At 63.3% G+C, this 11,552-nt stretch overlaps 2 protein-coding genes across 4 annotated transcripts; one reads left to right on the top strand and one right to left on the bottom strand.

Annotated features, from left to right (window-relative positions):
* Nucleotides 1–694: 694 nt before the first annotated feature.
* Nucleotides 695–4,976, bottom strand: MLLT11 (MLLT11 transcription factor 7 cofactor). Of its 2 annotated transcripts, XM_068414916.1 has the most exons (3): nt 4,843–4,976; nt 3,988–4,571; nt 695–2,524 (listed from the first exon to the last, which is right to left on the bottom strand). In XM_068414916.1, exon 3 carries the CDS (start codon nt 2,515–2,517, stop codon nt 2,248–2,250), a length of 270 nt encoding a protein of 89 aa, XP_068271017.1. In that variant the 5' UTR covers nt 2,518–2,524; nt 3,988–4,571; nt 4,843–4,976; the 3' UTR covers nt 695–2,247. The 2 variants fall into 2 exon arrangements, with proteins under 2 accessions (XP_068271017.1, XP_068271018.1); XM_068414917.1 differs by lacking the exons at nt 3,988–4,571; nt 4,843–4,976 and adding an exon at nt 3,445–3,506.
* A 1,786-nt stretch (nt 4,977–6,762) lies between these two features.
* CDC42SE1 (CDC42 small effector 1) lies at nt 6,763–11,468 on the top strand. 2 transcript variants are annotated; one of them, XM_068414918.1, is made up of 5 exons: nt 6,763–6,887; nt 9,499–9,691; nt 9,781–9,891; nt 10,281–10,355; nt 10,492–11,468. In XM_068414918.1, exons 2-4 carry the CDS (start codon nt 9,638–9,640, stop codon nt 10,350–10,352), a joined length of 237 nt encoding a protein of 78 aa, XP_068271019.1. In that variant the 5' UTR covers nt 6,763–6,887; nt 9,499–9,637; the 3' UTR covers nt 10,353–10,355; nt 10,492–11,468. The 2 variants fall into 2 exon arrangements, with proteins under 2 accessions (XP_068271019.1, XP_068271020.1); XM_068414919.1 differs by lacking the exon at nt 6,763–6,887 and adding an exon at nt 7,557–7,843.
* The last annotated feature ends 84 nt before the right edge of the window (nt 11,469–11,552 follow it).

Here is an 11,552-nt window from a genome sequence, read left to right as displayed (position 1 = left end):
TTTCTCTAGCGGAAGGATATACGCTTGGCGCGGTTGCAGAGAACAGCGCGGATGCGGGCGATGCGCCCCTGCAGTTAGTTCCGGCAGAGGCGTTTAGGCGCCAAGTATGAAAGGGCGGCGGCGGCGCGTGACTGAGGGTGATGGCGGCTCCCTGAGGCGGCGGGGCCGGTCCTCGCGCCTCGTAGGGCCCCCGGCCCTTCCATGTGTCTCTATCTATAAATGCATATATATTTCTATGTGTGTATATATATATACATAAGGTCTGTGGGTTTCTGTCTCCTCCGAGTGCCTTCCTGCCTAGGATTGGGCTCCCCTCAGGGTGCCTGAGCCCCCTTCTCTGTGGTGTGTTACCCCCTCAGGTGTCTCCAACACACTCAAAATGCCCCTTTTGAGGTAAATGTGAAACCTTGGGGCCTCCTTCTTCTCTGGGCTTCCTCTGAGATGTTTTCCTGTGGGGTTTGGAAAAGCGGAAGTTTAAATAATATCCTTGATGTTCTTAAATTAAAATAATCCCTTAGGCTCAGTTTTTTCCCACACTTAAATCCTCCACAGCATTTGCAAAGACATGAGCACGTGTTCTTGTTCCAGTTCTCAGCTCACCATGAAAAGATTTAAATCAATTTAAATGCGAAATACGGAAAGAACTTGATGCCAGCCTACACGGATTTTTTTTGTGTGTGTCCACAGGAATGTGTATGTTTTTAAATCATTTTATTTAAAGTTTCATAATAAATACTTCTGCAGGTTTTCCCAGCCGGGAACACAGAAATCAAACAGCTCGGCGTAGGAGGGTTTACATTTTTCACCTCTGATTTAAAGCGGGTGGTTCAAAGCCGGCAGCTGGGTCGTTTCTGGAGGTTACAGGAGAGCCGTGCTCCGTTTTCGTTCTAGAGTGCAGATTTTTCCAATATTTGCCTATTTTTGGGCACCTTTTAAGTGCTGCCTCAGCCTCCCCCCGGCCACGTACCCCCCCTAACTCTTAGGACAGTTTCGGGATGCTCCACATCACAACTTCACCCCAATTAAACCCCCAAAAAAGCACATTCAATAAGACAAACCAATCATGATCACTTCCAGAAAACAAGCTTGGAAAAAAGAAAAACTGTTCAAAAGCCAAAAATTATTCAGGATCGGGTTTTTTTTACCCCATTTTGAGATGATGCTCAGAAATAAACCTCAGCCTGCGGAGAGCGCAGGTGAAAACCTCCCCCAGGAAAATGCAAGGCTTCCACTTGAGTGAATGCAGCATTTTTTTGTTGTTATTTTTAAAGGTGTTGATTAATTGGGTGGGGAACAGGATTTTTTTTCATTTTGGGGTAAGATCGAACTAAATTCTCCATCTTATCTTTCAGCTCAGCCCCCGTTACCCACCCAGACCCCACGATGTACCCGGCCTCTGTCCCAGTCCAGTGTCACACCCAGGATAAAGCACGCAGGAGGTAAAGAAGGGAGAAAAAAATCAAATTTCAGGCAGTGAACATCCAGCCTTGACCCCACCAAGCAAGGTCGGGCATTTCCACATGTATTTACTCTCCTGGCCATCATTTCTCCTGCTTGGGCTCAAGCCACGAGGCTCAAAGAGATGATTTATTTCAAGAAGGAGGTTTGTGCTCGTGTCCCGGGCACAGCCCTGCCTCTTCCACCTCGATTATCCCGAGGGGAAGGTTAAGGAGCGAAGTGGCTTTTGGAGAAACTGGGCCAGGGGAGCGGAGGGTCTCTTCGTCCCTGGGAAGGGCGCGGGGACGACGCGTTCTGCCCCACCAAGACGATTCCCATCCCTCCTGCGCCGCTCCCTTTGCACAAATGAGTTTCTTAAAAAAGTTCACGAGAAACGAGCTCAAACGCTCGTCCCAGAGCACGGGGACGCCCACAGTCACGCTGCCGCAGGGTGTGGGGTGGTGGCAGAAACCCCCCAGCTCCTCCCACACCCGCTGGCGTGTGGACGTGGGGCAATGGGGTGGCTGTTTCTGCCCCCTCCCCTCGTATTTGCCCCCTGTGCTGTTACCCTCTGCTTGCACCGTGTTTCCAGCACTACCGCAAGAAGGGAAGAAAAGAGGGAGAAGGTGGAGAGAGGTTGAAGCTTTGCCCATCACCATCAAGGCTGGGGTGAACTGTTGAGTTAATTAACAATGTCAAAAACCGCCCGGAAACAAAAAAAGCAACCTCCAAACCAAATACCAAAGCAACAATACCAAATCCTTGCATGCCTAGCAGAGAGGGGGGTGAGAGGGGGCAGAAAGGAGGGCTTCAAATTAGGTCGAAATCTAACGAGCTAATGCTGGCGATAGGAGCTCGCCAGAAATTGAAGGTGTTGAACTGCAGCAGACTGTCCTCTTCGTCGGAGCTGTCCCGGCCGAGCTGACCCCGCTCGCCGGCGAGCTTGCCCAGCCCTCCTTTGGGCTTGTAGAGTGCCCCGTCGCTGAGCCCCAGCCCCTCCAGCTCTGCCACGTCCAGCCGCGGGATCGGCATCCTCCAGTAGATGAAGGAGTCGTACTGGCTGCTGATGGTGTCCAGCATCGTCGGGCTGTGGAGGTGAAGGGGCCAAGAGGAGAGAAGAGGAGGAGAAAAGCTCTACCAAAGGTACAGACGTTGCCCCAAAGTGGCCGAGACTGCCATATTGACCAAATCCCACAGGTACCCCCCCAAAAAACAAACAGTGGGGTTAGGAGAGCGTGGTGTCATGGAGGCTGGACTCTAGGCTGGGTCTGAATGCAGACCTGAGCCCCGCCACTGGCCTCGTCCATGGCCTTGGTCACGGCCCTTCTCTGAGCCGTCATTAGGAGGGGTGTGCCATGGGACTTGTCCCCCGTGCCTCAGTTTCCCCATCTGCACACAGGGGAGCGTGGGAAGGAAGGCCAGGATCCAAACGAACCCTTTTTCCACCAAACCGTGCATGAAGGTCTCACCCCTTCCCTGCGCCAAGCCCCCTGCAGCAAGGAGTAGGTAGGCAGCAAGGGGGGGTCCCTGCACATCCCCCCGCCGCCTGCACTGCCCACGCCGCCCCTCCCTCCCTCCCCAGCCCACATGGCCCCAGGGGACCAGGACCGAACCCTCTAGAAGGGGCTGGAAGAAGCATCACTTGGCATCGCCATCGCACCCCACCCACCCTGCTGGTGCCGGCTGTGTGCCCACCACCCCGCCGTGCCATCCCACCCACCTTGCCGTGCCGCAGAGCCCCTCCTGCACCCACCCACCTCCCCAGAGAATTGGGAAAGAGCAGGAGGGAGGGGATGTGGTTCAGCTTTTTCTCCAGCACGGCCTGAGCTGAGTCACTGCCGACTTGCTTGTCCCTGGCAGAATTATGTCATTCACCTCCGCACATTTGGCGACGGAGGTGGGGAAAAAAAAAATGAACCAGCCGAACCCAAAATATCCTCCTTTTCCCGCTGATTCCCCCATTTTAAGCCCTGGGAATCCAAATCCTAAAGGATGACTCAGACATACCTCGAATCACGCCCTCCGTCCGCGCGAGGAGGGGTGACCAGCTGCTAAATTTCAGATTCCCGATGTAACTCAGAGGCTATGAAAGGCTCCTGCGTCACCCCCCGCCCCGGTAAACTGAGCCACGGTGCTTCGAAATAGCCCCCTCCCCGCGGATCTGTCCCTGGGCATCTTTCTGCCCAACAGCAGCAAATTATTTAACAGTGATGGATGTTGCAGACAATGGATTTTAAAGCTCCAAAGTGGGGAAAAGGGGATTTAGTAAAAAATTCAGACATCCAGAAAAGGCAATTGACGCGGGGAAAAAACCCTCCTGCGTTGGGCGTCACCCCCAAGGAAGAGCATCTCCCTGGGAGCAGCGTGGTCCCCTCGTCCCGCGGGGGCAAAACCACCTTTATTCGCTTAATCCCCACTGGCTGTTACTTACTTTTCCACCCAAAAAAAAATCCTGGGGTGCCAACACCCCCCTCCACCCAAATCTCTTCCAAAAATAAAAGCATCCTCTTGCTTTGCATCCCCCTCCGCCTGCATCCCGCCTCCCCTTACCTGTCAGGGATGGATGGACGGATGGATGGATGGATGGAGGGGCTCGGTGCCGGCCGGGCTCTTTGTGCCGGGGAGCCGCAGGCGTCGCAGCGTCGCTTTTGTCTGCTGGTGCGTCTGGGTCTGCAATGCAGCCCCTCGAAGCGCTCGATGAGCTCCCCTCCGCCGTGGGGAGGGGACGACGGTCAGATGAGTCAGCGCCGGGGAGGGGGAGGACTGTGGACGCGCGGGAGGGGATCCTGGACCCCAACACGGGGAGGTGTCAAACCGACAGAGGATGGGAGATTTCCCACAGCGGTTCCCGATTCTCTCCTTCAGCTTTCAGCTCGAGGTTTGGGGGGATAACAGCGCGTTTTCAGCCTCCCAGGAGCCGGCAAATGTTTCTTTTTGCGAAGAATTGGGGTGCCGCGGTGCCCCCAAACCTTGGGCTGTAGGAGGGCGCTTTGTGGGTCAGGCGCAGGGAGGTTTGGTGCAAAAAAACCCGGATAAGGGGGTTTTTCTTGCAGCGTTGCTGGCTGTGGAGGTGTTTGGTCCTGATGCTGCACGGCAAAAATATCTCGGCTTTGTGTCTGAAGCCAGGCGTGGAGCTAGAAATAGGCAGGAGACACCCAAAGCTGGCACCACTGCCAGGGCTGGGAGAAGGCAGGGCGGGGGGCACCTCGCGCTGCCCCCCGCTCCCCTCACGGCACCCCTGGGCACCCCCCATGACCACGGCCCCTGCACTGATGCGGTGTCGGAGGGATGGTGACCCCAGAAAAAGGGACAGCAAAGAAAACCCCAACGCAACCCCTCTGACCTGCCCCAGCCCCACTGAGCCCCGAAACATCCTTTTTGGGGGGACAGGCCAGATCCACACACCTGAGAGGCTGGGAGCAGCCCTCGCCCTCCTCTGCCCGAGCCTTTGACTGGATTAACATTCCTTTGGGGCTTTAGGAGGGTTTTTTCTCCCTTTTCCTCTCCATTCCCTGTGAGCGGCTCATTTCTGCCAGTGCCAAGGCCTTTCGCCAGCTCTCGGCTTTCAGCCGGGCTATTTCTGCCTCCTCCTCCTCCTCCTCCTCCTCCTCCTCCTCTCCCCACCGCAGCCGTGGGCCAAGAGGATCCCATGTCCCCTGCTCCTAAATAGACCCGCTCTCAGCTCAGCCCCGCCAGCACCCGCTGCGGGGACGATGCCAACCGGGGCCCGGCGGAGGATGCCGATCCCCCCGGGGGTTGAGCTGATGTTTTCGGGGACCCCCAAGGCCATGGGGTGCAGCTTGGCTGGGCGAGTCCGTAGATGAGACCCATCTGCTTGCCCGAGCCCATCGCTTCGGGGTGTCACCTACTGAAAGGGGTGGCTCATGTGTGACAACCCAAACCTGCCACATCCTTCCCCAAGAAAGGACCCGGGGCCAAACCCCGTGAGGGAAAATGAGGGACATGGTGATGTGGGGTCCCTCTGACCCACAGGAACCGAAACCTCTTCACTGCGGTGGCTTTGGCCCCGGTGGTTTCGGGAGGGCTGCCCAGAGCCAGCAGACACATCTCTGGGGGGGCTGGAGGGGGGACAATGTCCTCTGGCAGCACAAGAAGGGCTCTTCAGCTGAAGGGAGGTCTCAGACACTCGGGGTATTATCAGCCAGGGCCGCCCTGATGGCCAGGACAGGCGTGGGACAGAGACCCGACTGAGCGGGGACAGTGCCGCCTTGTTCGGGATTTCTGGAGTGGGAGCGATGGGGATGGCTGGGATTTGGGTGTAGATGTGACAAGGGACACTCTGGGGCTCACCCAGGGGTGTCCCCTGCGTGGGTCCCTCCGGGAGGGCTGGGAACCTGCAGGAGGGGACGCCCTGGAGGTCCCAGCCCAGCTTGGCTGGTGGCTGGAGCTGCGGGATTTTATGGTGGCCGTGGTGGTGGCAGGACCATGGCGGTGGCAGCGGCGGGACCATGGTGGTGGCACTGGCAGGACCATGGCGGTGGCAGCGGCGGGACCATGGTGGTGGCACTGGCGGGACCATGGCGGTGGCGGTGGTGGTGGCAGGACCGTGGCGGGCGTTGTGCAAGCGGAAGGGCCCCGAGCTGGAAGTGGTGCAACGCTGCTCGACGCCGGTCGTGGGGTGGTCCGGGGGTGGTCTGGGGGTGGTCCGGGGGGTCCCGTCCTGTTGGCACTTCGGTCCCCCGAGGGCTCCAGCACATCCATGGAAAAAGTAGGAATCAGGCTCAGGAGCAACCGGGAGCAGAACCGAGCCCTGGAGGGGACCCCTAGTCTTGCTGGGCACCCCCAGCCCCACCAGGAGCCCTGGGACCACCCCCCAGCCATGGGGGGCCCTCCAACATTGCTGACCCCTGGGCCCCTCTCACTGGGGACCCCCAGCCCTACCAGGGCCCCAGCCTTGCTACACCCCGGCACCCCACTCGTGCCAACCCCCCATAGGCCTGCTAGGGACCCCCAGCCCTGCCGGGACCCCAACTAAGCCCCCCCATTGCTGACTCCCCGGACCCCCAGCCCTGTGACCCCCATCCCTATCAGGCCCGCAGGGACCCCCCAAGCACTGTGTAGCCCCAGGACCCCCCCAGTCCTTCTGGGACCCCCCCAGACCTACCGGGACCCCCAGAACCACCAGCCCTACAAGGACCCCCCCAACCCTGCCCAGACCCCCCCAACCCCACCAGGACCCCCCACCCACCCCTGCTGGGACCCCGGGGACCCCCAGCCCTGCCGGGACCCCCGCCCTGGCCGCCCCCCTGCAATGCCGGCGGTGTCCAGGGTGGGAGCTGTGCTGGGGCCGGGCCGGGTGGGGGGAGCGCCGCGTCCCGCACCCGCCGGGCCACGCCGGCCGCTGCGAGCTGGGACCGGCACCGGGACCCGCACCGGCACCGGGACCCGCACCGGGACCCGCACCAGGACCCGCACCGGCGCCGGGGCAGGTAATGGAGCCGCCACCGGGGCCGGGACCGGCCTCTCCGAGGGGTGCGACCCCCCGAAAGCGCCCTGGGAAGGCGGGGAGGGCACCGGGGGCGGCACCGGGACGGGACGGGAAGGGGCGGGTAGGTGCGGCGGGAGGACCCCCCCTGCAGCCCCCTGATCGGACCGGGGAGTCCTGCGGGGACCCCCGACCCTACCCGGACCCCCCAGCTGTGTCCGGGCCCCCCAACCCTCCCCGGACCCCCCAGGACCCCCGGGGTCCCCAGCCCTTCTGGGACCCTCCCACCCTGCGGGGACCCCTCAGCCTCAGAGGGACCCCCAGGACCTCCAGCCCTTCGGGGACCCCCCAGCCCTACCGAGCCCCACGGGTCCCCCACCCTTGCCGGCACCCGGTGCCCCCGGGGTGGCAGCTGTGACCATCCCACACAAAGGGGGTTCTCCCCCCACTTTGCCACCCCATCCCGGGGGTCCCGGGCCCACAGCCGGGGGGTCCAGGGGCTCTCACCCAGCATAGCCCCGTCCCCCCACGCCACCCTCCCTTCTGAGCTTGGGGGGACCCCAGCGGGCACCCCTGGGGTGGGTGACCCCCATGCTGGGGGGCCTGTAACGGCCCCCCCAGGCGCCCTCGCTCCTCTCCCCGGTGCCCCGCCGGTGACGCAGAGCCGCCGAGCGGTGGTTTCCCAACAGGGAAGTCATTTTGTGTGTGCCGGCGCAGGCCGCGCCGTGAGCCGCCCTCCCCGGGGGCCACCGCGGGGCCGGGACCCCTCCGCCCAGGCGGGCTGAGACCGGACACAACTCATCGCAGGGGTGGGCAGGCGGCGAGCGGGGCACGCGAGACCCCCACGGCGGGGGGAGCTGGGGCTGCTGCGGCCTGCGGGACCCGCTGCCGACAACCGCCCCGAGCCGGGAGATTCGGCCCCGGCCATCGCCCTTCGCTGGCGTGAGGACGTGAGGCCCGGTGGGTGCTGGGGGGTGGTTTTGGGGGGAGGACGGAGGGGTCTGAGCGGGGGGGTCGCGGCGGATTGAACCCCTCGAGGTGTGTGTGGGGGTCACATGGGGATTCACCGGTGGCTCGTATGAGGCTGAGCCCCCTCCTGGGGCTCCCCACGGGGGCTCTTCCAGCGCCTCGGGGACCGGTGCCGGATTTGGGGCTATTTCCCCCCTGCCAAGGCCTTTCCGCGGCAGCGCCGGATCCGGCAGCGAGCCGAGGGGTTATGGCGGGGCCGGCTGCGGCGGCCGCGTTTCCTAAGGAAACCGGAGAGAAAGAGCAGCCCCCTGCCCCGCTCTGTCCCTCCGTCCGCAGCCCGGGGCAGGGGCCGAGTTGGGCCGGGGGGTGCCAGTGCGCGGGTCCGCCGTGGGCACGGCCCCGGTTTACGCCACCCCGGACGTGTCACAACCTGCCCGTTCTCAGCAGCTGCGCTCGCGGAGGGGGGAGCTGGGGCCCAGAGGCCAGGGTGAGGGGCACGGGGAGGTCCTGGGGGGGGGGTTTGGGCATGGCTGGGCACCCACTTCTCCCTGGCGCCCTGAGGCGAAGGGGATGGGCTGTGGGTGCTGCCTGGCTGCAGGGTTGTTCCCGGGGGCAGGGGGGGGTCACCCCGGGGCCGGATCCTGCCCGCTGGCCCTGGCAAGGCCACGAACGGGGACGGTGCCGAGGTGGTGCAATCCCACGGGGTCGGAGCATCCCTGGGCACCCACGGGGGGCTCAGCACCCCATGTTGGGGGGGTGCCAGCGCCGGCACCCGGCAGCCGCGGGCCCTGCTCCTCCCCGCTGCGGGCAGGAAGCGCCGGCGGCTGCCGCAGACTTTGGACCCATCCGGTGTCGCTGGCGCGGGGGCAGAGGAAGGACCTTTCCTGTGGGCCGGGGCGGTGGGGTCCAGCACCCGTCTGCCACCGCGGCCGCCCCCCCCCCCAGCACCGTGCAGGTTTGGGGTACAGTCCCGCCGCCCGGGCAGAGCCCCCGTTTCTTTTCCCCCCATCTGCTTTTCAAGACGGAGCGGAAGAGCTCGGCCTCCAGCCCCTTTTCGGAAAGGCCGGGATATTTATAGCCGCCTGGCTCGGGGAGCTGGGATTTGCCATGGCTGCCTCCGTCCCCCCCATCCTGCCGCAGCATCCCTCCACCACATCCTGCACCGGGGTGGGGGCCGGGGTCGGATCCTGCCCTGGCCATGGGGACAACTCTTCCGGGTGGCTGTGCGATGCCCGGGGTCCCTGGGGGTCTGTGTGTGATGCTGGGGGTCCCTGGGGGTCTGTGTGTGATGCCTGGGGTCCCTTGGGGGTCTCTGCGCGATGCCGGGGGTCCCATGGGGATCTCAGGCTCCCTTTGGTCGAGGGGAGGTGGATTTGGCGTTGATTTGGGGAGCCAGGACTGCAGATGTTCCCCCCTTCCCCATTCAAAACCCGCAGCCGGTTGCTCCTCTCCGCGCTGTGCCTCAGTTTCCCCAATCTGATATATCACCCCGGGGGCAGCCCCAGGACAGGCAGTGGGTCTGATCCTGCACCCAGCACCCCCGACCCATCTGTCCCCTTTCCCCCATCATCTGACATGTCCCCGCACCCGGGGACAAACCCTTCCTGGCCGTGACGCAGCCCTTCCCCGGCTCTGCCTTACCCCAGGTGCAGCCCCCCCGACTCGGCCACCCCGACCAGGTCTCCCCCCCGTCCCCATGGAGTGAGCCCGCGTGGGGGTCTCTGCACCGGCGTGGCCCCCCCGGCACCAGCCCGGCAGGGAGGGAAGCTGGACGCCACCGCGAATATGAGCGACTTCTGGCACAAGCTGGGCTGCTGCGTCGTCGAGAAGCCACAGCCCGTGAGTAGCTTCAGCCTGGCGGGTGGGGAGGGTTTGGGGTGCTGGGGCCGCGCGCCCAGCGGGGGCTGACGGCCTTCGTCCGCTTGCAGAAGAAGAGGAGGAGACGGATCGACCGCTCCATGATCGGGGAGCCCATGAACTTCATCCACCTGACGCACATCGGCTCTGGCGACATGGCCGCGGGCGAAGGCCTGCCCATGGTACCCTGCCCACGCGCACGGTTGGGGTGGTGGGTCTCATGGTTGGGTGGTGGGTGTCACTGTTGGGGTGGTGGAGTCTTATGGTTGGGTGGTGGGTGTTGCTTTCGGGGTGCTGGGTCTCATGGTTGGGTGATCGGTGTCAATGTTGGGTGTCACGGTTGGGTGTCAATGTTGCTTTTGGGGTTCTGGGTGTCATGGTTGGGCGATGGGTGTCAATATTGGGAAGTTGGAGTCCCATGGTTGGGTAGTGGGTGTCATGGTTGGGTGAAGGGTGTCAACGTTGGGATGGTGGAGTCCCACGGTTGGGTGATGGGTCTCACGGTTGGGTGATGGGTCTCACGGTTGGGTGATGGTCTCAGTGGTGGTGACATCTCCGCACCCTCCCGCAGAGCGGCGCCGTGCAGGAGATGAGGTCCAAGGGTGGACGGGAGCGACAGTGGAGCAACTCCCGGGTGTTGTAGCGTGTGAGTACGTGGCCGTGCGGGCGGCTGCGGCAGCCCTCGCCACCCGCTCTTCCCCCCCGAGGCACCACCGCTAATTAACGCGCCCAAACGAGCCCCCGCTGGCGCGGCTCCGTAACCGGCCTCCCGCACTTTGCAGATTCCTGGCTTTTTCAGCCCAAACTTGAACTGCCCGATCCCCCCACCAGAGGAGAAGCCGACCTCGAGCGCTTGAACCCCGCCGTAATTTATGCAGCGCGATCCTCGCCGGCTCCCGGCGGCCTTCGGTCCTCGTCCCCCTCAGCAAACCCCTCCTGCCCGGAGGCAGCGGGCCGGTGACGCGGGGAGGGAGCGGGGACGGCTGCCCCCACCCCGTGCCCCGGGATTCCAGCCCGAGGGACGCAGCCGCCCTCCCGACGTGCGCCAGGAGCTGCCGGGCGCAGCCGAGATGTGCCAAATCCGCCCGGTTTTCCCTTTTTTCCACGCTGGCATCTCCCGTGGGCCCCTCTCAGCGCCGGGCCGTGGTGCCTCAGTTTCCCCAGGGGATCGCGGCGAGGCTGGTCCTGCTCTGGAGGCTGATCTGGTGCCCGCCCCGAAAGGCGCAGAAGAGCAAAACTGGGATTAAACCCCGACGCTTTGGTGCAAAACCGGGATCAAACCCCGATGCTTCAGCGTCTCGCCGGCAGCGGCTCAGCGCCACCACCACCACCGAGCCCGCGGTGCCTCCAGCCGGCATTTCCCACCGCCGGCGAACCGCCACCTTCCTTCTTTTTTAGGATATATTTGGTTTTTTAAGCTCAAAAATCCAACTAGGCAGCCTCCGCCGCCTCGGAGGCAGGACCGTGGTGGGGCCACCACCGCCTGGGATCGCCCCCGGGGCTTCAGCGGCCGAGGCAGGACGGGGCCCGACGCGAGGAGGGACTCGGGCTCCCGAATTTGGGCGCGGGTGTACATAGTTTAAGTAGCGCCGGGATTAAATGTTCAATAGCACGAGCTACGGGCGGCAGAGGCTTTGCCCCGCGGCGTGCCCAGCCTCGGTGAGCCAGTGCCGGCGCTCCGTTCGGTTCTCCCTCCCCTGGGAAAAACAACCCACCCTTGAAATAAACCCCTTTGTGCTGGGGCTCCTCGCCCCTCTGACCCGGGTGGGGATTGGCAGGGGGGTTTGCCCCCCAGGATGTCCACAGGGAGGGTGGGGCCGCCCCAGGCCCCCCCAGGGCAAGG

The sequence above is a fragment of the Nyctibius grandis genome, chromosome 17, assembly GCF_013368605.1.
Source record: "Nyctibius grandis isolate bNycGra1 chromosome 17, bNycGra1.pri, whole genome shotgun sequence".
Classification (NCBI taxonomy): Eukaryota; Metazoa; Chordata; class Aves; order Nyctibiiformes; family Nyctibiidae; genus Nyctibius; species Nyctibius grandis.
This window is presented reverse-complemented; position numbering and strand designations above follow the sequence as displayed.